Genomic DNA, 23,118 nt, shown 5'->3' on the forward strand with positions numbered 1-23,118 from the left:
ACGTTGTTGTTGTATTCTCTCGGTTTCTCTCTCGTTTGATTGCAGTTTATTATTTTATAGTGTAGGTTATTTCGCGAATAATACGCACCACGCACCTGGAGATAGGTTTGTCCACTAGACTTCCTTTTGGGCATATCATCTTCGATTACAATTAAAGCCTTGTTTTTTTGTTGTTGTGCGTGGGCTAAATTATAGACACAAATAAAACAGAGTGCTGATTAAAATACCTTTCCGCCTTTGCAATAAACTAATTAAAAACCTCTTTGTTTCCGTTCGGACGAAAAATGTTGCACTTTCCAAATCGTTTATTTCCCATTCCCAACATGCTCTATCGAAGCTTCTACATCCTGCAATTTGTCCATCGCAGCCGGGATCGTTTTAGGCGAAGAATCAGCTGTAGAGAAGAAGCATAGTATCATCACAACACGCCGACGATCGGATGCGACGACACTCAAACGACAAATCCGCGAGAAAACGGTTGCGCCATACCGCTATTCCGACTCGCTTCATCAGCTAATTTGCGCAAATGTGTGACAGACAGTTGCTGATTAGCGCTTGAGCGCATCCCTTTCCCCAATTGGGCGGCACCCAACGCTCATCTCTTCCGAACGGGTCAGCAGTTTGGGCACTGTTGCCTATACTTGCTGCCATCGGTGGTTTTTTTTTTTTTTTGGTGAGGTCGGTATGAGGCTTTTGCGGTTGATCCTCTCCACCGCGGACTGTGACGGAACTCGGTGATCGCCGAAGAAACCAGGCTGCTCACGGATTTTCGTCTTATCAAGTCACCTCATTTTTTGCTTCCTGTGTCGTTACGAAAGAAGATGCACGTTGGTGTGTCTCTTGTTGTGTTTTTTTTTCGTGCTTTTCGTACACCATTTCTGCATATCGCTTATCGCTTCAGTTTCGGGACAGTACGGACGAAATCCGTAAAGACCCCTTAATCGCGTGGAAGCGATTTACCTATGGCGCGGGTCGGGATTGTGGCGGGGCGTGTAAGGAGCTAATGCTAATCGACGGGAGCAAAGTTTATGTTGGGTCGTTTGAGTTTAACATACAGAGTAGGAAAAAAATGTGCAAAATATAAACAAATGTACAAGAAGACGTTACTAAAAAACATGCGTCTAGACGCAAGTGAACCACGAAAGATCGACCCCCTGTAGAGGATGCCCGCCTCCCGTAACAATCGGCACTAGTTCCCAACACAATGTGCAATGCTAGTGTTATTTGAAAGATGATTTTATGACCTTGTTTCTCATCCCAAATCCAGTTTGTATAGAATTTTCCAACAAATACTTATGGTTGCATGGCTTACAATAATGTGGGCGTTGTTTTTTTACTCTTGTAGTACCCCTGGAATGATAAAAATTCACAGTCCGTCAGACGAAAAGCGATACATTTTACACCCAAAAGTGTAAGATGAGGCCACGAAGCGATGATCGGGAAAACCCCTGAGAACCCCTGGGGGACCAAAAAGTCCCCCTGAGAGAGTGCATACACTACACGCATCATGTTTCGAGCGATGTGGAAAAATTGTTTATGGTTTTCCTGTCCTTCTCTGTGGTAGTTCCATTCGGGAAAATCGGGGGCCGACGGCCGGTCATGGCGGAATGAGAGAGAAAAAAATAACGATGCTAAGTTTGTTTTACGATGTGTTACGAAATGTTTCAAATTTTGTATACTACTGCTTCTTTTCCCTACGGTGCGCGTAGTCTGCTCGCCCATTGGCAGATGGAGGAAAACATCGAGCGTCTCCACAATGATTTACTGCGTCTTCCGAAATACCGTGTCCCTGCAGCGGTAGTGCTCCAATTGGAATGGTTTTTTTTTAACAGTAAGAATATGTAAGGTGAAGTGTGCTGGACGGTGAAACACGTTCTTCCGGACACGTTGCAGTGCGCTAGAAAAATAAGCAATCTGATGGAGCAATCGCGTAATGGAAGAAATAGAACATCTGAGGTTGGAATGATAAATCAGTTATGTATTCCTATTCTTTTTTCGGTTATTAGTCAATTTTCCTCAATATTTTCTACGTCTGAAGACTCTGATGTTCTATCTGTGGCTTCATTTGCTCACAAGCGACCTCTTGAAGTCGGTAAGAGAGTTCCGGGCACAAACCCTGATTTAAAACCGAGATTTAAACCTGAAGATGTACTGTTCAAGAAGCAAAGCCTATACTGGGATACCCCCACTCGACCACCATCTTCTAAATGAAGAATATATCCTTTGTGCACGTCTAGTAGAGGAGCAAATTATGAAGCTTAAATCGAAAATTATTATGCTTTCTATTTTCCTTCCTCCGTTATTTTCCAAGTCCCACCCACTCGTGCTTGGGTTGCACGACGATGCAGCTGCACATAATTATTCATAGTGCTCACACCATACTATCGGCTCATGTTATTCTTTCTTCCAACCTCCAATCATCGTACCACAAGCCTAAGGGCATCAAATAGTTTATCTTTTTCATCATCATCATCATCATCTTTTATGCTGATCGTGTGCACTGCCCCCACACAACTCCTGCGCAGAAGGATTATTATTATTGTTTTCTTGCTGTACGATAGAAGGTGTGCAGCATACTCCTCCGGAGTTGTCGTAAGCTGATAAACGAGCAAATGTCAGCTAGCGTCCGCTGGTGAATGGTGGCTTTAGGGCTAGATGTGTATACTACCAACACCACCGGGGTGTGATCGTGATCGATTCCCGTGGGTTCTCTCATCATGTCTGCTCATGTAGCCCAATCTTCGCATTCGCTACGCCTGTGCTTGATCCGCTTATGGCGTGTGTTGAGCATTTCCGGTTTTTCGAAGGTAACCAATTCGATACGCGGAGTGGAGTACCGTATCCGCATCGAATCCTTCGCATCAGCTTAACGGGGTTTTGGTGCTTAACGGTCGAACGCATCGCGACTAACGAACTCTCGGGATGCGTTGGCTTCAAAGTGCATTTCCTTTGCATCGTTATTGCCTCCCACAGCTTGTTGTCGTTTGGGGTTGGAAAGGATGGATGAATGGAACCCTCCATCCGCGTGCGTGGGCCGGACGGCTCCCGAAGATTACAGCCAGCCTGAACGACAGCTACAGCAGCCCGAACGGTGCTAAATAACCGAGCAAATACAAATGAAAATTATGCTCCGATGATGATGCCGTAGGAGGAGGTTTTAAGAAATATGAGAGGAGATAAACAAATTGCCGCGAGGTCTTGGAAGCGTTGAATTGAATGTTAATTTCACCACCGGCTTGTTCACTTGCCAGTGGCCAGACCGCAAGCTTCCATACGCGGGATTACTATTGTGCGTGTACCGTTTTGAGTAGGAGACCGTCTCGAAGACGAACGTGTACCGTGTGCTGCCGGTGGGAATGGCAACATGATGATGGTACGTGTTTCGCTTTGGTAAGGAAGAATGTTATCTATTTGAAGCATCCATTAACGCCATTCAAATACGCTGCCCATAAGAGTGATGGGACAAACAGTGGGACCAACCGAAAATTCCGTCTGCCTTACATCGGGTGTTTGCTGTTGTTGTGGAAAAGCAGCTAACTTCATTAGCCAACATAAAACTAAATTACTCGCAGCTGTTCCAAATGAACAGCCCTGTGCGCGCCGTGCAAACAACATTGACTAATGGGTCGTTTCTTCTTTTCTTTTTTTCTCGTTTTAGGTATGTTGACAAGATTTGTTAGTGCTCGCGCGGAGAACCACTGTACACAAGCAAAACACAACAAACCATCGGTTTCGATTTGTGGCGGTGACAAGGAAGGAACGCTTTCAGACACAATCAATAATACACCTTTGGCACGTCAATTATGATAAGACGCGGTCGCGGTACACAACACATGTAAACGTGTTGAGTCGTAAAGTTGACTATGAAGACAGGAAATCCCAATCCCGCTTGCCAACTTGCCTCTAGACCGGCTGGAGAAAGGGCGGGTGCTGAATGAATGCGCTAAAATCACGCCTCCCGAAAGCACTCGCAACGATGCAAACTGCCCGAGCAACCGGAAGTGGGCTTTACTGCTTCTCAACCCTTTCCGCGCATGAACTAAAGCACATTCCTTCGCATAGTTGTTGGGGAAGCAACGCACGCACGCACAAATGACATCATCCCACTTTGTTTGCTGTTATCAACGTGAGTGGGATTGTTAGGTTAGGAAATAACAGAATTGAAGCACAAATCGGGACACTGTTCTGGAATGAGTTCTGGAGGAGTTGTGATACTTCAATCTACTACACACATCTGGAGGTTTCCGATCGATTTTTTGTACAAGATAGATTAGCTTGAAGCAATCATGTATTCCTACGAAGAGAACCCCCACTTGATAACACGTTATGTAAGAAACGCCCATCCTCGAGTGGATTGCTCATTGGCCGAGTGATAAAACATGACGTGACAATGCCGGATGCATCATCACGACATGGAAGAAAGGCCTGACTCGGCACAGCTTCCCCACCTCGAATGGGAACGGGAAATTAAAAGTATATTTTTTTCCCTGCCGAGCGAATTGCAGCTGACGGACAGAGAGAGAGAGAGCGCCCACGCAATGTATCGTGGAAGCTAGGTCGCAATCGGTGAAATTGCGCAACGGAATGGCATAGCCATTGGCATCCGCTAGCAGTTAGCAATGGTGGCAAGAAGGGGATTTTAATTTTAAAAATAGTGCATCATCCCTCTCGCTAGTCGAATGTTTGCGGCGCTCACAACGTCGATCGTACGACGTGATGCGGTGGTGTCCCCCTTGTGGCAGCTGTTTTTGTTCTGTCACCATCGGAAACGAGCGCACCACACAGCGGATTCGCGGCGCACTCTTGCGCGCGCGCTCACGTTTGCCTGTCGTGTATTGCCCGTGCACATCGATGCACGCGCGTGTGCAGGATCGGGCAGATGCAGATCTGGCCCCGCACCTCCCAACCGGCTCCGGTTTCCCTCAACCGCTAGCCGTAATCATTAAAAACTTCACCAGCGCGCGGCAGTCGCAGAGACGACACTATTTACTCCCTCTTTCACACTCGTTCGGCGATGAACCCCAAACACAGTGACTAAACCACGATGGGGAGCAAAACAAGCTGTTTCTTGTGTGTGTGTGCGTTTGTGTTGGCTCCCACGAGAAGAAAATTTTATGAATGAAATCTTGCCGTTTTGCGAATGCGTTTGCCATCACCATATCGCCCTTCACACCATGCCGAGCGTTTGGACGGTTGTGGAATAAGTTAATCATCTTATTTGCATTTCGTTTACCAAGTGCATTCGATGCAGGGTGTTATGGGTTCACCGATCCAATTTGTTTTTTTTTTTTTTTATTCTCGCAATCGACCGCAGACTCAATCACTCAGAATTTCCTCTGATCAGGGATGAGAGTTTTCCGTGCAGAAATGTTCCCCTTTTTGTACATTAGATCTGTCCGGACCGTAACACAGATGATGTGTAGCTTTGGAGGATAAATAAACTTCATCCACCGTCTACGATTTTCAAGAGTCAATCAATACGACTCTCCCAAACCGTCGTCCTGCCGCATCACCGCACCGGGTCGTGCTTCAATCAACAAATTAGCCACGATTGAATCCGTTATTTAAAGACCTTCACGTTGGCCGCTAATGGGTACGGTTTAATTGATGCACTTCTCAAATCAAACTCAATTTAAACTCGATCAGGATGTGAGATGGGGAAATCGTTCGCGTGGAGGAAGAGCCAAAAGTGGTACGCCCATCCGAGGTTTACGTATTCAAACCCATCGATGATTTTATTTTCGTCCCAGCAATTTTCAAACACACACAGACCGAACTTACCCAGAACAGCAGCCGAGAGCATCATGTACATGGCATATCTTCGGCCAGCCTTTGCTGCGTGCTCTTTTGCGCGTTTGCGAGTTCGTTTCCAATAATACTGTCCCATAAATTACACGACGGTAGATTATTACCGGCCCCATAAAGTGATAAAACTCGAGCAGTTCGAGGCTCTGTTGGAGTTTTTCTTTCCTTCCGACATTGAAGGCTGTTGGAATGATTTTTAGGCAGTATTTATAATTTCAAACCGAAAGAGTGGGAACTTTTGGAGCGACCAAAAGATATGGCATGTTTTATTATGCATGTGACACGCTCGACGAGCGCGTCGGGCCAGTAAGACCAGGTAGACTTGTTCGTTCGGTTGGTTTGTCTTAATTTTTGAAAGCCCTCCTATTAACGATAAGCAAATTCGGTTGAGCACAACCGGCAGATCGCGCGAACGACAGGTGGCTTCCATTTTCAGGTCCTTAACGCCCGCACGGGACCGGAGTTTCCTTATCGGAGTGCTCTGGTTTTTTTTTGTACGGCGAAGATCGCGTCCCGAGTTCCCACCTCCCGCGGAAACAGAGGCAACTGATAAACCCAATAACATTAAGCGAATGTGTTGTCATGTTTGTTTTGAAAGCTGTTCAAAAGATCAACTAGCCGTTTTCTTACCAGTAGATCCGGCTGTTGCTTATTATTTGCACCATTCATCCGCTATTAATTGCAGTGTGTTTGTTTATACTCGAAGAACCAGAGTAGATGTACGTCATGCTATGCGAAGCATTTTTGCCATGTTCCCAGCCACAAAGCGAGCATCGTTCGTCATTAGCAAATACGTCTTTACCACAAAAGGTACGAGCGGTAGAGAAAGAATGAGAAAAATTAGTGCCATTCAATTTAGGTCCCGTTGTACTGCCGCTGCATCGTCACGTTCTTCTTCTCTTCGCAGCGCAAAAGTGCAACGATCATGTTTCACTGCTGCCCGCTAATTATGGATGATCTTCACTCGCATCTGCTGCACTTGCTCATGTTTATGCACCGATTTATTCCGATTGGTCGCGTTCATGTGCAGCTACGATTCTAGCTCGCAAGCGACACAGCGGAGGCAATTTAGCTGCGCCAATGTTCTACTTTTTCCATTTCGTTTGGTTGCGGTTTATGCTTGTGTAGCAATTTTCGCATTAATCAAGCACCACTCCTCATGGCGCATGTGTGTGAGGGAATATTAATTGAACGATAGAGAAGCAGTAGGGAGATTTATTTATATTAATTTAAAACCGTAATTCATCGAGAACCGCCACCAGCACTTGCAGGATGCATCCGACTAAATAGATCGCCTGTTGGTTTCGATCCAACTTCCTCTGCCAATGACAGTCCGCGAGTGTTATCTAATTCTTGACTCAAACATCATTAATGCAGCTCCCCTAACCATTATTAAAAAGGAAAAATAATTGATCCTTACTGCAACCACCCGCGCAACATCGCAGTCTGAAGTCCACACCACATCTCTAACCACCGAACTCATCCTGTCACCCCTTTGGCTCGATCGCGTGGCGTTTTGCCTCCAGGAAACAGTGGGTTTGTTTTGTTTTCAAAACACAATCATATGATGCTTATTTTCCTCTGCCTTTAGAACGCGTTCTTTGCCGTGTGTGCAAGACACGAAAAAGAGCAGCAGTCGAAACAGTTTAATAACACTCGCGATCGCGCGCGCAATCCTCCATGCTACGCGGGATGGATGGGTTTGGGTGCGAGTGGGACCGCGTTCGCTAGAGTGAGTAAGCGGGATGGCAACGCCAGAAAACCGCGCCCGCAGCTGAAGATGAATAATGGATCGAGTGGAACGAGAAAGATGGAGCCAGTGGTAGCCGTTTCGTTAGATGATTACAAACATATGGGCCTGGAGGCGTCTGGTGTGTGATGCTGCTGCCGTTTGCGTCTTCCAAAAACACGCTCGACTTCTCCCTCTTCTTTCTCGCAGTTTGAGAAGGTCGTTGTGTGTTGTGCGGCCGCAAGGATGTGTGTGTGAGCGGGTTCACCGGAGAGTGATCCCCGGCCATACACGTTCTGCGAGTTGTCGAGCTTGAGATTGATCTCGTCTAATGACGTTCTCCACAGCTGGAACGCTGCTAATTTCGAGTATCTCTTTACCGGGTATCTTGGTGTTGGAAGTGGCAAGAAAAGGATAATGAGACAAGGAACGGTTCTCACTTCAGCCCTACAACATCCTCCAAGCACATGTATGTCCTGGTTTTGTTGTCTCCCAAAGGGAAGATACTTCTTCTACTCCCAAAGCACCATTTGATGGAGCGTTCGAGATTCACAAAAAACCAGTTCTCGAGCAACGCACTCTCTCGAAAGGGGGAACTCGTGCGCGAGAACGCGATCACGCTCTTCAGGGAATCTCCACACAACACCACACAAACACCACCACCAAAGCGCTAGAGGGATGGATGTTGACGCAACATGGAGAGGGTTGGCTGTAGATCATAATCAATTGGCTCGTTTGGAGTCTGGTCTGGTTTTGCCGTACGGATGTTTATTGCCATGTGGCCGATCTTGGCCGTTAGCTTGTTTGGTGGTGGTTGTGGAAGAAGAAGAACCAGCACAGTAGTAGTGGTGACGGTGGATAGCAATAAATAATAAACGCTCGTACACGGGAGGGATGAAGTTTCCGCGATCTTGGCCAACGGTACGGCCAAGATCACGATCGTGCGATTTTCGATGCCCCCTGGGAGCACGCGCGCGCGGGCCCGTTTGGGCGCCTCGGGGTGGATACATTTACTTCCTGCTATTAGTGCGCCCTTCTTTACGCGCTTCATTGAGGCTTTTTGTTGTTTAGCTGCTTGATTCTTGGTTTAGGCTCTAAGCGTTTGTTTCATTAGGTTCTCTTCTATTCCAAACCCAGAAAACACCATTTCTTTGCGATTCAGAGCTCTTTACTGCGTTTACGTTTTTTTTTTCGCCGTTTGTCAAGCATTGAGCTTAATAGTGTTAATCATATATTAGAAGATGCTTAATTAAATGCTCCTGAAATACGAGTCTTCAATATGCTGTTGACCGCGAAACAGGATACAACATCGTGAAGAAATCTAAACTGTAGGGAGGCAGATCTGAAGTTTGATGCTGAAGTCGATTTTGGCCCTAAAAGCGTGTAGGAGGGTCTTTTTATCGATAAGCTCCTTTTTTGTCTGAGTTGCCGTAACCGCAGTCTTGTTCCTTTCTCGAGGGAAAAAAATCCCCCAACCATCATTCTTCTGGAAAGTGCGATAAAAATGTACGAACCGTTGTGTTTTTTAGACCGGTTCGTACGAATGGCTGAGAGATGGGTTTTCAGAGTTGCTTTATGCCCCGCTCCTTTCCCGTTCCCGTCCCAGCAGTTCCCTTTGTGCGAATGTATAATTTATGGTATTCATTTTCGGTTGATCGAAATGATTAATTGACACCAATTGTTATGCCGGCTGGGTATGTATCGCTGGTCCGGGAAACAGATTTCGGTCCGCCACGGCCATGGCAAGATGCTGTGTCGTGGGTACCGTTTGAATTTGATTGAAATTTATGTGCTGTTCGGTAGCCCACGGGTGGTGGCGGAAGCCAGCGAGTGATAGGTTGTGTAGGTACAATCGCAGCATATTTTCCTTGGAGAGTAGAGAGCTCCCCGCGGTTCTGACCAGGACCGGTTTGTTGCTGACTTCGGGCTGCTTCTGGAACAACGGGGGTACCGCGGGAGCATTATCGGGAACTCCAGCTAAGCGACAGTGATCTATTAGGGTGTTGGGTGTAAGTTGTTGCTTCTGGTTTTGTTGTAGAGCTCATTCGCGTCTATGGGTGGAAAGTATGGTCACATAGACTTTAGGCTTTGCCAAGACGTTCTTGCAGCTGCATGGGGGTGCTTCACAAACAAACAATAATCCTGCCTAATAGAGATGCATCTCAGCGCACTGGAGAGTTGGGAGTTAGGAGTTCTAAAAAAAAAAACATCATTTCCTTAGGAGCTTTACATACTTTAACACCCAAGGCAACTCTAATTATTTTATTAAACGAGATCATGCAGAATGGAACAGATATTAGACGAGAGCAAAAGACTGCCCAACTATTTATCACCTCAATTTGAGCGATGTACAAACAATTCATTGTCAAGATGTGTTTACTTCGGTTATTATCGAGCATGAAGATTTATTCTTCAGCTGTTCATAGGCTCCAATAAGGAACAAGTATGAATGTAGAGCATCGATGTGTTACTCCGCTGAGTAAAAATCTTTAACCGAGGACTTTCGTCAAACACTCTTGGAAATAGTTCATTTTTAAATAGAAATAAGCTAGAACGTTGTCACTCTTCTGCGTAGATTGAAGAATGGATATCGGTTTTGGATTTAATATATTCAACCATTCCATTTTTATATATTCCTTCCTACACGAGCCAAATATTGCTTGGCAGAAATTGGTGCGCCGCATAATAACTAGCACACGCGCTCGGCATGTGCTTCGGTTGCGGTTGAATATGATTTCATCTCGAAAGGGGGAACCGTGCAGAGTGGGAGGCGAGAAACGCGTAGGAGGTACTTAACACAGCGGCGGAACAATTATTATAATGCTGCCTACATAAATACGGCACCGGCCGCCGGTAAGGAGATACCTCCGCGATTTGTCTGGAGCAGAGCTGTGCAGAGCTGCTCCACCACAACTGCTGCATCCAGCATGCAGGAATCGCCCGAGTTGATCGCGATCGTGCCGTGCGATCGTCTCTTTTACCAGTGATCTTGTTTCCCCATCCGATTAGTGGAATGATCGATTCGGGGTGCGCTAGGAGAGCAGCAGCAGCACCATATTGCGCATAAATCCCTCGCTTTTTGGGGTGTGTTGCGGTGGGTGGTTTGATGTTTGATTGAAAGAGCAGCATGCAACGGACAGGGGAGTCGAAGAAAAATGCTTTATTCAAATTATCTTCACCCTCACTCAGCCTCTCCCCCACTCACTGACAAATGCCGTTGCCGTGTTGTCCAATCCTGGCCGTTGCGGTCGGAGCTTCGAGATCGATCAATGATTCGGATCGTTTCGACGCCCTGTTTGTGGCCGGATGCTGCAGTGAAACGCGTTGAATTAGCGGGTTCGTGCTGTGGTTATGGCAGCTGTTCGACCGAGCTGTTAGTGGTTCTCGGGCATTTGTGTGTGTGCGCTCGCGAGCACGCTCTTACTATGCTCCGGCAATCGATCGCTAGATGTGGTGTAATGGGCGTGTAGGCGTCAAGCTCGGTATGCTGATCGGTTGTGCAAACACAGGCGAGAAGGAAAAAGCTTAAGCCATGTTACGTTCTACTGCTGGCAGTTGTTCTGTGCTGACGAACGATCGACACCACCATCACTACCCTCTGCCGCCATACCAAACACACAAACACACTAATATGCCCGCAGTGCGCCACAAACATGTGTTTTAGCCCGTTTTTCGTCTGATGGACCATATGGTTTTGATTTATCACTCACTAATCACCAACACGAGCATCCCTCGCGAGTTCGCCCTGCGGGCATCAATCAACGTTTTCGTTCGGGGGGCACTCCAGCGCCAGATGCGTTGTTTTGGCTGGCCGTATGTTTGCCAGCCCTGTGGATGTACATGTATCTAGTTTTTCTCCCCTAAAACCGAAGGTCTCCTGTAGCTCTCAGTCCACCCCCTTAAAGGGCTTGTTATGTTTTGGCTTCTGGTTTTCGTTGGTGGAGATGGATAGACACACACACAAACACGGCATGGAGCAACTTTCCATAACTGGTGTCTCGTTGACAGATAGTTGTGTAGTAATCGGGGACCCCTATGCAAGCGTGAGCGATTAGCGATCAGTGAAAAAAAGGGGTAGCGACTCATTAGACCAACAGATATGTCCTTCACGAAACGGTTACTAATCGACCGATACCGATAGCATAGACTGCCTCTGGGGAGGTTCGTAAGCGTCTACACGAGATACAAGTGATCCGCACGTGTCTCTGCTGAACAAGCACAACCTTAGACGAAAAGCCTAAGATTCTACCCACACCAAACAAACCATCCCCTAAAAAAAAGGTCCCCATTTTGTACGTCAACGCCTCACGCTGTATGTCACCTGATGTTCCTGCCGGCAAGAACAGGCAGACTGGTTGACGTCAATGTTACGTACGGTGTACCTTGCGCGGAATCAGGTATATATGGTAATCTTCCGGTTCTGGTGCTAACGCTCGCAGTTACAAATTGGATTGCGTTAACTACGTTAGCGTTGGGCGCTTTGTAATGTTTGGAACAGCTACCCGAGCGCTATTCTGGACGCGCACCCACCGGGAGACCGGGATTACGAATGCTCGGCCAACCTTTCTTAGCAACGCACAGGCGAGTGTGTGACGTCTCCGTCACATAACATTCGCCGTAAAATTAGCATGTTCGGCCGGTATGTTGTTGTTGTTACGTGACATCGACCTTAATTTTTCGCGAGCTCCTCAACCACGAGGTGTTGTTTGGTGCTTTCCTCGTGCGCGATGCCGAGACGCGTGCGGTAGAGTGTGTTGAACCCGTGTACAAAAAAAGGTTGATTGGGATGTTTTGAAGCCCCGGTCCCATAGCAGAAGTCCTGTCATGTGCCATGCGTCTTGTTGACCTTATCTTGGGGTTTTGGACGCTTCAATTGGGTCTTCAGGGTGAGCCGATGATGAAAATACCGACTGAAAAAGGTAGTTACAGGGTTCATTGGATGTCTTTTCGCGATCCTCATCTCGTGACTCAGAGTGTTCTTGATGCCTTTTCGTTTGACCTTTTTTAACGGGTTTAATAGTAATGCGAAATTCTGCTCACGGTGGTATGGTTTTTGTTTTTCTCACCCGCCATCACTGTAACATCGAGAACGTTAATGCCCACCCGGTATACAGCACCGAATTCTACGCTAACTCGTAAAAATGGACATTTATGGCCAGTTTTGATTTCCGATCGTGAAACCGATCGGTGACACATTCGTTCGCTCATTCGAGTTGATCCGGAGTAGCGGGGGCTTATTCGATGCCTTTTTCCCCCCCGCCGTCTCCTTTTAAGTTAGCCACCCCAACAATAATCGATCGACACCCCAGGTTCGATGTTGGTGGACCGATTCATTCACCGAAACGAACGCAATCGCCGTGGTATCTTGCCGGTACGATCGATGAGTCAGGGCGATACGAAATAAATATGCTAATATATCCACGAGCTTTTGGGGTGGAAGCGAGGTGATCGAAATGGTGGCACACCAAAAGAAAAAATACACAAGGCGTACCATGCGAGATTCGCGCGCCAGATTCGATTAATGCTTTTTCGGGAAGTTTTTGAATGGGTGTGCTTGGGTTTTGTTTTGTTGTTGCTTCTCCTCAATTCCGACGCGCTCAATACCTTCGTGTCTGTTAGATGGAAGAGGCACTGATGAGATCTTTGAAGGAGACACCCGTTTTGTGACGGTCTGTCCCTACCTCCCCCCAGCAGGAGGTCCTGTCAGATCGTCCTCACCTTCTTGGTTTAGCAAAAGAAGCACAGCTTCTCTTCCCTCCCATGATGTCTCCCACCCGTAGTCCCCTGCGTGTCCGAGTGATTGATCGAAAGGCTTCAAAGCTGACGGTTTGTTGTTCACTTCGGTGTCGATTTGACGCAGCAGGGTACCAGACATTCGATCGAAACCGAAAGAAGCGAAACAAATCTGCGTTTGTGCGCGCGTTGTGCCAGAGTCATTTACGTTGCTACGCCGTTGGTGATACTGTACGATATTTTCAAGCTTTGATTTTTATGGTTTTTAGTGTGGCAAATTTATCGATCATTTTCGATCTACGGCGTTGAACGCTGGAACCGGCTTCGGTACGGTCCAATCCACTCACCAATGAGCTCACACTCAGCCGGAAGTGGAGGTTTAATTTCAATTTAATTTGAAAGCAAAACAAAAAAAACGCGACTCCGATGCCCGATTGTGAGACGAACAGAAGCCCCCGACACATAAAAAGGTGACTGGGGTGCATTCGAGATGAATCGCGTTGAACTCTTTTCCCATCGTTCATCATCCGGGAGATGGCTCTTGGGCGGACGTGAACCAAAGGACCGGTGGTAGGCAAATATTGATCTTTTGCCCTGCACGCAAAAACAACACTTTTAGTCGTTCGACAAATGTCATCCATGGTCAGCAGCGGTGTAGCGCACGACCAGTAAGCGGACGTTGTTGTCATCGTTTGTGTTGAGTTATGCGCCTATTACTGTCCGTAGTGGGTGGAAAGGTTCTCCTCATCTTCCCCTGACCGCACTCCATGGATCATCCGACGTGACGTGGTGACGTTTGTCAGGCCTCACTGACATTTGTGTCCTCGCCCAGTGCGCCCTGCTGTCTACGTGTTGCGTCGGCTCAGAGTCACACTGTTGGGTATTAATAGAAGCTATACGGATGGGTGCACGCCGCGAAACGCACGTCCCAGCCGACAGACGCTCAGTTCCGCCCTGTCCCTAGAAAAGGTACCCATGATGTATATTCTGTGCTACAATGTGTCACAATGTGTAAGCACGGGCAGGATGTGTGTGGCCACACAAATCACTCTTTAGAGATGTGGCAAGAACGATTCATTTAACCCGACGAAAAGTGACTTTCCCTGCAAAAACGGTTGCAATGGATTCCCGTCGACGAACTGCAGCCTCTCCCTAGAGAGTGCTGCGACAAAAGGAATCATTATGCATGGTTCGATTTGGCTCTCTTTCTTTCTGGAGCAGAAGAAATTAACGAGGCAGTTAGTGTTCACATATACCGTAGCCCTTTTCGTAGTGTACCAGCACTGTTCTTCGAAATATCTTCGAAAACTGATGCATCACTGCAGCATCATCATTTTCACCACCATTCGCCTTTCCCCGCTACTCGTCGCAGCGGTGAGGCAAAGATCCGTACCGATAAAAACGCAAACGGCAACAGTTAGTCGCCGTTCGTCGTTTGGTCCACGCCCGTGTGGTTCTTTGGACACGGTGTTTCGCCCGTTTCCATTTGACATTTGTTCTGCTTCGTGAGATGGCAAGTTCAATCGACCGACGACGTTGATGCTTTTGAACCCTGTTCTGTACGGCCTGTCTTCTTCGGACGTGTGAAACGTATTTCTTTTCCTTTTTTTTCTCACCCCACCCGGGGAGGGGACCGTATACGGGACGAGGCGAAGATCAACTCAAACATGTGTTTTGTTATGCAAATTCTGACCGACCGGGCGCGACGTATTATACTTTGTTTGTCATCCGGCGCGGTGTGTAGTATTTGCCGGGATGTTGAGAATAGCAAGCAGAAGAACGGGGCGGAAGGTGAGGTGGGAGGAATATTACCGAAAAGTAGAAACTCCAGAAAGATCTCCAGAATGTCGTTAAGCACACGAACGCTCGTGTGTATGGACCTCCACCTTCCAGCGGAGAGGCCCTTTTCCTGGGGAGGGTTGCCTTTCGAAAGGCTTTCCGGAGATAATTTATGATAGATAAGATTTCTCTGTTGCCTTCAGCTTTATTCCACCCGGGATCACCGGAGGCGAGGATGAAACTTCAATATTTTCCTAGTACCTCGGGCCTGTGTGAACGTTGGAACTGGTGGAACCGTTCAGTAACGCTCGGCTGTGATGTAGCACGGGCACGTTCAATTACTTAGATTGTCCTCTCCAAATAGTCAGATCCTCCTCCCAAACGGACTGGAAGCACAAATGCTGGAACCATTTCCCTTTCTTTTATTGCCCCTCAGCTCTCTCTCTCTCGGGGTCATATTTGTTCTGTGTAACGATACACACGCCAGTTTGTCCAAACTACGCGAAGAACTAGAGATTTCGTTGAACGGCAACGAGGCGACAGGGTGTGCTTAGAGTACGGCAGTGCTGCTCCAGAGACCTGGGAGATGATGATGTGTCAACAATTTGGTTGAACAGTTTGTTTGACGTGTACACGGCTAGCTGCGCTTGGCAAACGGACAACTCACTGTGGCAGGAGGGACAGATCTTCTCGGACGTCTCGCGCGCCGTCTGTCTCGATAGAGATCAAACTAGATAGAGAGCTAGGCAGCGACATTCAACCGTGTGTGTTTGAGTTGTTCGGTTCTAGCATCTCTGTTATGTCGAAGATCCGATTAGCTTAATGCCCTAGCTCTTGCAATGGACTCCATGGACCTCAAGCACAAGTTCCATTTCGCCATCTCGGTGCGACACCGTACACCTTGTTCTTCACTGCGGAAGATGTTGTTGTGTCTATCAAATCAATAAGAGACTCGATTCTAACACTCACCGATCCTCCACAGTGAACGACCAAAACAATTAGCATACATGCTGCCCCCATGTCCGCGAGTGCGAGACTCGAGCTGTGCTGTGATGTTTCTGAAGATTAGCAGGGATTTCCTCTTGTTTGTTTCGCTCGCGTCATCCCGCACGCCTGCACATGTCAGCTGGCTGTCAGCTTAACCCAGCGCTGCTGTGACGCAAATCCGAATGTCCGGGGAGTATAACCAGACCGTTTTTTGGTGGACCTTATCACTGCGTAGTAGGTAGCAGTCGAATGTTTCGGAACAAAAACGGAAACCCCTTCACATATTGCATTGCCACCCACAAAACAACGACGATCTACTCTCCTGGCCATCCTGTTGGTGTTTTGGGGCAATCTTGGTCAAAAGAAAAAAGGTTCAATTTTTTCTATTGGATCGTACCCAAAACCCCTAGGAACGGATGCCGCCCTGATCGATGCTGCAGGGGGTTTCTGGTGTGCCTCCGAATGCCATAATGTGTGACGTAAGGGAATGAGGAAGAATGTATAAATAATATTTTTGTTTATCTTTTGCCATCCCATCCCACCAATCCAACCCAACCCCCCCCTGGTCTGTTGGTACAGGCGATGAGGTAACATTTAAATCGAGGAAAAAGGGCACGGCAAAGAAAACCCCGATCACACACACACACACACACACACACATATGCTGAGGTTGGCTGGAATATGTGCTAGTGAAGCATTCCAGATCACCCGAGAATCTTAAGCCATATAATCGTTGCAGCCGAAAAACAAACATACTCCTCCGGTGGGGTGCTTTAGAATTTGGACGAACTACAATCATTTTTTCCCAACGGGCAATAACATTATGGTTATTAAAAAGCGAATGCCCCAAAGGGACGCAAAGTTTTATATCGAGCATTAAACATCAAAGGAATTATAGAGGGTAGTTCTGTGTGGGGTGGAGTTTATTATCGGTTTTTTGTTGTTGTTAGAAACGGTTCCTCTCAAGGGTTGCCCTTATCAGGGGTATGTACGACAGGGCCCCTTCCCAGTCCGATAGCATGATGGTGTTGATGATTGTGGAGCGCAAACAGCCTTGTTACCTTCATGCCCTCCCAAACACACCAGGTGTGTCGTCGATGGGTTGTGTGTTCGCTCTTCATCACTGATAAACTTATCACTTGTCATACAGTTAAGCGCGCGTGCGACAAATGAACGAATCTGTGTGCGAGGTTCACCATATTCTGGGAATTTGTCCCATCTTTAGTCGAGGAATCCGGAGCTGTGTTGTGGCTGAATTTTGTTAAACAGTTCAGTTGTTTCTCATTAAAACCATGTCAGTATGTCCTGTACCAATCATCTTCCCGGGGCAAGCGGAGGAAGTTTGTCCTGTAAATTGGCAATGCCCATCAAACTGTCTCGTCTAAAACCCGCGGTATTGTTGTCAGCTCAGCAGAAAAGTACCTCCCCATCCCACACAACACACAACACACAACAGGAAATGCGTGAAGGGTCTTGTCGCATTTCGGTCGCACCCTTTTTGGGCCAAATCAGCTCGCCTCTTCACCGTCTTGATTGATCGATCGAAAACACCTGGGGAATTTGGAATTGAATGCAAAATCTTCAGCAATCGTGTCGTACAGTGTAGTGTGTAGGATGGGCAATAGTTTCGTCCTCAAGCTCATCGAGGAAAAGGCCTTATTTTGACGCCAGTCTCGTATGTTCGACTTATCTTCCGATGGAATTGTGTACTGTACCAGGCGGGGTACCGCACACCGGGCAGTTCCATTTGGCGCCAGTTCGTTGATCGATGAGTTCGCTGAGGCTTAAGTCTAGATTTCGGCGACGCAAAATTTGCCATCTTCCTCCAAGAAACTCTCGCGACAAGGTAAAGAAACGTAGGCCGTGGTAACGTTTTGGAGGTGTGCAAAATGGGAATTCTTGTTGCGAAAGAATTGGCAGAAATCAATTCCTGTTTTGCAAGAATTATTTTGTTCTCCGCAGTGCTCCTCAAGGATTTCGAAACATCCCCATCGGACGTGTGCGTTCAGCTTTTAGCTTATGCAAATTAATGTAGGACATGGTCATGGTCATCGGTTTAGCTGTCATCGTACAACTTGTGCGTGCTACTGTCGTGCTCTGCTCCTCGAGCTACCGACCATAATCGTCTTCATCCCTCACTCGCGTGATGTCTCCCCCATCGCGCCGGCAGCAACCTGTGTCATATTTCAGCCTCCCCAAAAGCCGAGGACGGGAGTATAATTTACAACTTTTTCCTTATTTTTTATTCGGTGCGTCTTAAACATAACCGTTAAAAGCCATTATGTGTGCGAAGAAGAGAGGACGGTTGTTCTGCACTTGCGAAAACAAACCCCTATTCCCGAGCGGAATATCAGCTGGTCACGACTTTACACGGCCGTACGTTTGGATTTCCACGCCGCGAGAGAAGGCCCCACCTGAGCAGAAGGATTAATGTGTTGTTTGTTTTGATTTGTTGTGATGTTTCGGGTGTAGCTGCTTACTGCACTGTCTGCGTAAGCGTAATGGAAAATTTCGATGCAGTTGCATGCGCGTGTCTTTTTTGCTGTCGTGTTTTATTTAGGCGAAGATCCGCTTGATATCAAGCGTACTATACAAGGCTTTGCACACGGTTCAGACGGCACTGATAACAGCCACTCACGCTTCTTATCTTAATGTCGGCCAAACAGCTTCGACAATGAACTTGTGATGTGAGGATCTCCCTAAAAAACACACACACACACATAACCGTTGCATGCCCCTTTTTTCACGGGAGATACGTGCAATATCACATTCACCTCCCGGAAGAGCTTCGAAAAATCCGACGATTCGGTTAAAACAAACTACACTCCACAGCTCAATAACTCCTGTAACCAGTTCCCCCCTCTAATCTTGCGATCACGAAGTCCGCGAGGTCGGTGTTTAGCAACAGCTAAAAACCACGCGATCGTTCCTCGTTGCCAGCGGTTGACGGATGAAAGCTTACAAGATTTATTGCACGCGTATCACATCAAAAGCCACTCTCCGGTTTACCGCTGCCAGAGGTGTTGCGGTGTGATAACTCAACAACGACATAATTCTAGTTTTCTCTAACTCAATGTTTGATTGGCCAAAACTGGGAAAGGGATTAAAATTCGATCCATCTCGTAGTCGTTCCTTCCTGATCGAGTGCTGTCAAATTGCGCATAGCACCGTCATAACCCACCCCTAGCCACCATGCAATGGAAAGGAAGTGTGTTTTGGACGATGCCGTCCGCACGTTGGGCAATTTATTTATTTTTGCGCAGCTTTATCAAATCAACCGATAAATCACACACAGTCCCAATGGGCTATCGAGCTGCGTACGGTGTGATCATGTTACAGCTTGACACTTGGTGGTTGCCGCCTGTTCGATATCTTAGACATTGCAGTGGGGAACTATTAGCGCACAAGCGAGACAGGATTTCTGGAAGAGAATTAAGCATCGGGTCCTAATTTGATTGAATAAAATTTGTTACGCGGATTGCATACTTTAAGGCAAATTTTTTTAATGTCATTAAAAGGCGTGCAACGGGGTTCTAGACAACAATTTGCAAATCAATATTTTGCCTTATGAGGACTCCTAATAGATGAATGTATTATCCGACTGTCAAACACAGCTCCATTCCAGTTCAAGCTCAAGATCATGCTCAGTGATCTGGACGTTATTGATGTATGTATACATCGGTTATCGCCTTCCAATCGAAGTTGTTTGTTGTGTTTGCAATCAACTGCGATGCTACTGAAAAAAAAGAGAACAACCACTTCTTCCTTCACCTGTTCGAGCCTTTCTAATCAATTTGTTCCGGTATATTTTTCCTCCACTACAGCGCGAGTATTAACATGCTACTGCGAAGGCCACTGTCCGGGAGATTTGCAGAATGGGACGTGCGATACCCGACCCGGCGGTTCCTGTTTCGCATCGGTCGAGGCAGTGCTGGACGAGGAAACGAAGCAGATCGTACCGGAGTGGAGTCACGGATGTATGTCACCGGAGCAGGGTGGTGGATTGTTACAGGTACGTTGAATTGTCACTTGACTATTGTTTCGATCATTCCTCACTCACGTTCCGCTTTTTTTTTTTGCTCCTTTCTCTTTTTAGTGCAAAGTCGGTACAGTGTCCCCACAGCTGCACGGCAAAAGTATCCTATGCTGCGACAACGACGATCTCTGCAATCAGGACCTGAAACCATTCTATAGTCCGCGTACGACGACGACACCCGAACCGCCGCTAGTGAATACGAACAGTATACCACTGTTTGTGCTCATCATTTCCGTCGTCCTCTGCGTGGCTGGGCTCATAATGTTGCTCGGTGGCATCTACTGTGTGTACCGAAGGCGCGAAAAGCGAAAACCGGCCTACCTGATGAACTCGCTGTACAACACCACCAACGGCCATCTACCGATAGCGGATCTGGTGGAACAGACGAGTGGCAGCGGATCGGGATTGCCCCTGCTGGTACAGCGAACCATTGCCAAACAGATCCAGATGGTCCATTCGGTCGGCAAGGGCCGGTACGGTGAGGTGTGGCTGGCCAAGTGGCGCGACGAGAAGGTGGCGGTAAAGATTTTCTTCACCACCGAGGAAGCGTCCTGGTTCCGGGAGACCGAAATCTACCAGACCGTGCTAATGCGTAACGAAAACATTCTCGGGTTCATTGCGGCCGACATCAAAGGGACGGGCTCGTGGACCCAGATGCTGCTAATCACGGACTATCACGAGCTCGGCTCGCTGCACGACTACCTCCAGAAGCGCGTCCTCAATCCGCACATGCTGAAAACGCTTGCCCTCTCGCTAGCGTCCGGTGTCGCTCATCTGCACACGGAAATCTTCGGCACACCGGGCAAACCGTCGATCGCACACCGGGATATCAAGAGCAAAAACATACTGGTGAAGCGGAATGGTCAGTGTGCAATTGCGGACTTTGGGCTGGCGGTGAAGTACACGAGCGAGTCGGACGAGATACAGATAGCGCCGAATTCGCGCGTCGGTACAAGGCGATACATGGCACCGGAGGTGCTGAGCGAAACGCTCGATCTGAAAGTGTTCGAAGGATTTAAAATGGCGGACATGTATTCGGTGGGGCTTGTGTTCTGGGAGATGGCACGCCGCTGCATAACGACCGTGCGGGGTGCGAAGAACACGACCACGTGCGAGGATTACGCCCTGCCGTATCAGGATGTAGTACCGTCCGATCCGAGCTTCGAGGATATGTATGCGGTCGTGTGCGTGAAGGGCGTCCGACCGCCCATCCCGCAGCGGTGGCAGGACGAGGACATTCTCGTAGTATTATCGAAGATTATGCAGGAATGTTGGCATCCGAGCCCGGCCGTACGGTTAACGGCGCTTCGGGTGAAGAAAACGCTTGTCAAGCTCGAGACAGACTGTACGATTAAGATAGTGTAATGGCAGAGAAAGTAAGAGAGAGAGAGAGAGATGCGTGTGGGATGCGTTTCCTTTTTGTAAGAACCCCTTATTTATTTTTCGCCATGCCGTTGTGAAGTTCGCTGTGTCCTGGAGAGTGATGGGTGCAAAGTTTTATTTTTGTAAATATGTTCATACGTCTCCTTGTTCTTCTATATCCCTGTCAAAGTCCTGATCATAATGTATTTTTATCTTCTGGTTTAGTTGCCCTGTTTCATTTCCCCTTTGCCTCGCTGTATCCGGATTGAAGTAAACGAAAAGGATACGCACATCACTCTCCCGAATCAAACCTTTTTCACGGGTTGCCACGGGTTTCACACGTCGGCGAACTCTCTGTGTTTTTGTATTTGCCATAACTCTAAACAGTAAGGTGTATTAGACTTAAGTAAACAATAGTGTTAGTAAGTATGGTAGCAACAGCAACTGTGGACCGTTTGCTTAGCGTTTCGTTTTAGTTTTCTTTGCTCTAGAAAATGAGACAACGAAGCAGCTAGTTTTGTGTGAGTGTCCATATACCTGCCTATACTTCGTAGATGTAGGGGCGAAGAAAAAAGTCCACCAAACGGGATTCTCAACCGTTTGTTTGGAGGTTGGATTTAGAGGAAAGACACAACACGTGTGTTTACGTGTGAGCAACTGTTAATACAAGGCACAACATTTTCATTAGCGCGGTTCCGTTCTGTGTCCCTCTAGAACTCCTTTCAGTTATTTGCCTCCCAGCAAATTCTTCTTTTCTCATATGTTGAGAAATGAGAACCGTTAGTCTAGTGACGATGTGAGAGAGTTTCCACAAACCACAAACTGTACATAACTTAAGCGCGATGCTATTCGCACGTCGTAACGGCATGAGAGACTCTTCGTTTTTGATAAGAGTCGTTCGTTTTGTTTTTAATTAAGATAGTTATTTTAATTTCTAACTAGTAGCATACACAAACAAAGCCATCATATAATATGTTCTCTGCTCGTGCCCCGCTGCGTACCTTATTCGTTTTTGCGTATAGAACATATAAGCAGGCAAAAGCCAACTCCGTGCGCGGAACTGTAAGCAAAGGAAAGCAAGTGTGTCTGTACGTGTGTTAGAGTTATGTAGAATTTATGAACATGTTAGCAGAGTTTTGTTTTTTTTTTTGAAGTACAACTGTGTAAGTAGGTTCTATTTCTTTAAACAAAAACATCTTTGTAGTGTAGTGAAATAAAACAAAAAAATACAATTCGAACATAAACTCCTTTTGTTTTCTTTCTCCGTTGATGGAAATGACCCAAAAGCGCATCGAGTGAGCGATGTTGGTAATTATTTGCTCCGAACAATTCAAGCTGAGCCTGGTCGTTCCATCACTTCTCTGTAATATCGATCGAATCTTCGATGAGCGGTGTATTTGTTCACACACAGAGGGCGCTCGGTCGGGACGCCGAGAGAGCCAGCGCAATAATCTCTCTCATAGAGGGCGCTAAACTGAGCCAGCGTGAGAAATCAATGCTGTGGTATAAACTACTTGGAAGAGATGCGAGTAAACAGCAAAAACATCGCAGAGATGCAGGGGACGCTTAAACAAAAATTGTAATGATAAATTTCGTTACGACCTGTGTTTTTGATGGAAGAATAGGAGATGAAACACTTTTTACAGTTGTCTTAAATCCATTAAAGTGATTAATTGTTTAAACTAAC

General features: G+C 47.1%; 1 protein-coding gene across 1 annotated transcript in view; it reads left to right on the plus strand.

The window, feature by feature from the left end:
- LOC128716165 (bone morphogenetic protein receptor type-1B) overlaps window positions 1-21,434 on the plus strand; it is a 53,738-nt gene extending 32,304 nt beyond the window's left edge. The window contains exons 3-4 of the mRNA XM_053811085.1: window positions 19,858-20,045; window positions 20,130-21,434. Coding sequence (XP_053667060.1) covers window positions 19,858-20,045; window positions 20,130-21,434 — 1,493 coding nt within the window. The remainder of the gene's footprint in view (window positions 1-19,857; window positions 20,046-20,129) is intronic.
- The last annotated feature ends 1,684 nt before the right edge of the window (window positions 21,435-23,118 follow it).

The sequence above is a fragment of the Anopheles marshallii genome, chromosome 3 (assembly GCF_943734725.1).
Source record: "Anopheles marshallii chromosome 3, idAnoMarsDA_429_01, whole genome shotgun sequence".
Classification (NCBI taxonomy): domain Eukaryota; kingdom Metazoa; phylum Arthropoda; class Insecta; order Diptera; family Culicidae; genus Anopheles; species Anopheles marshallii.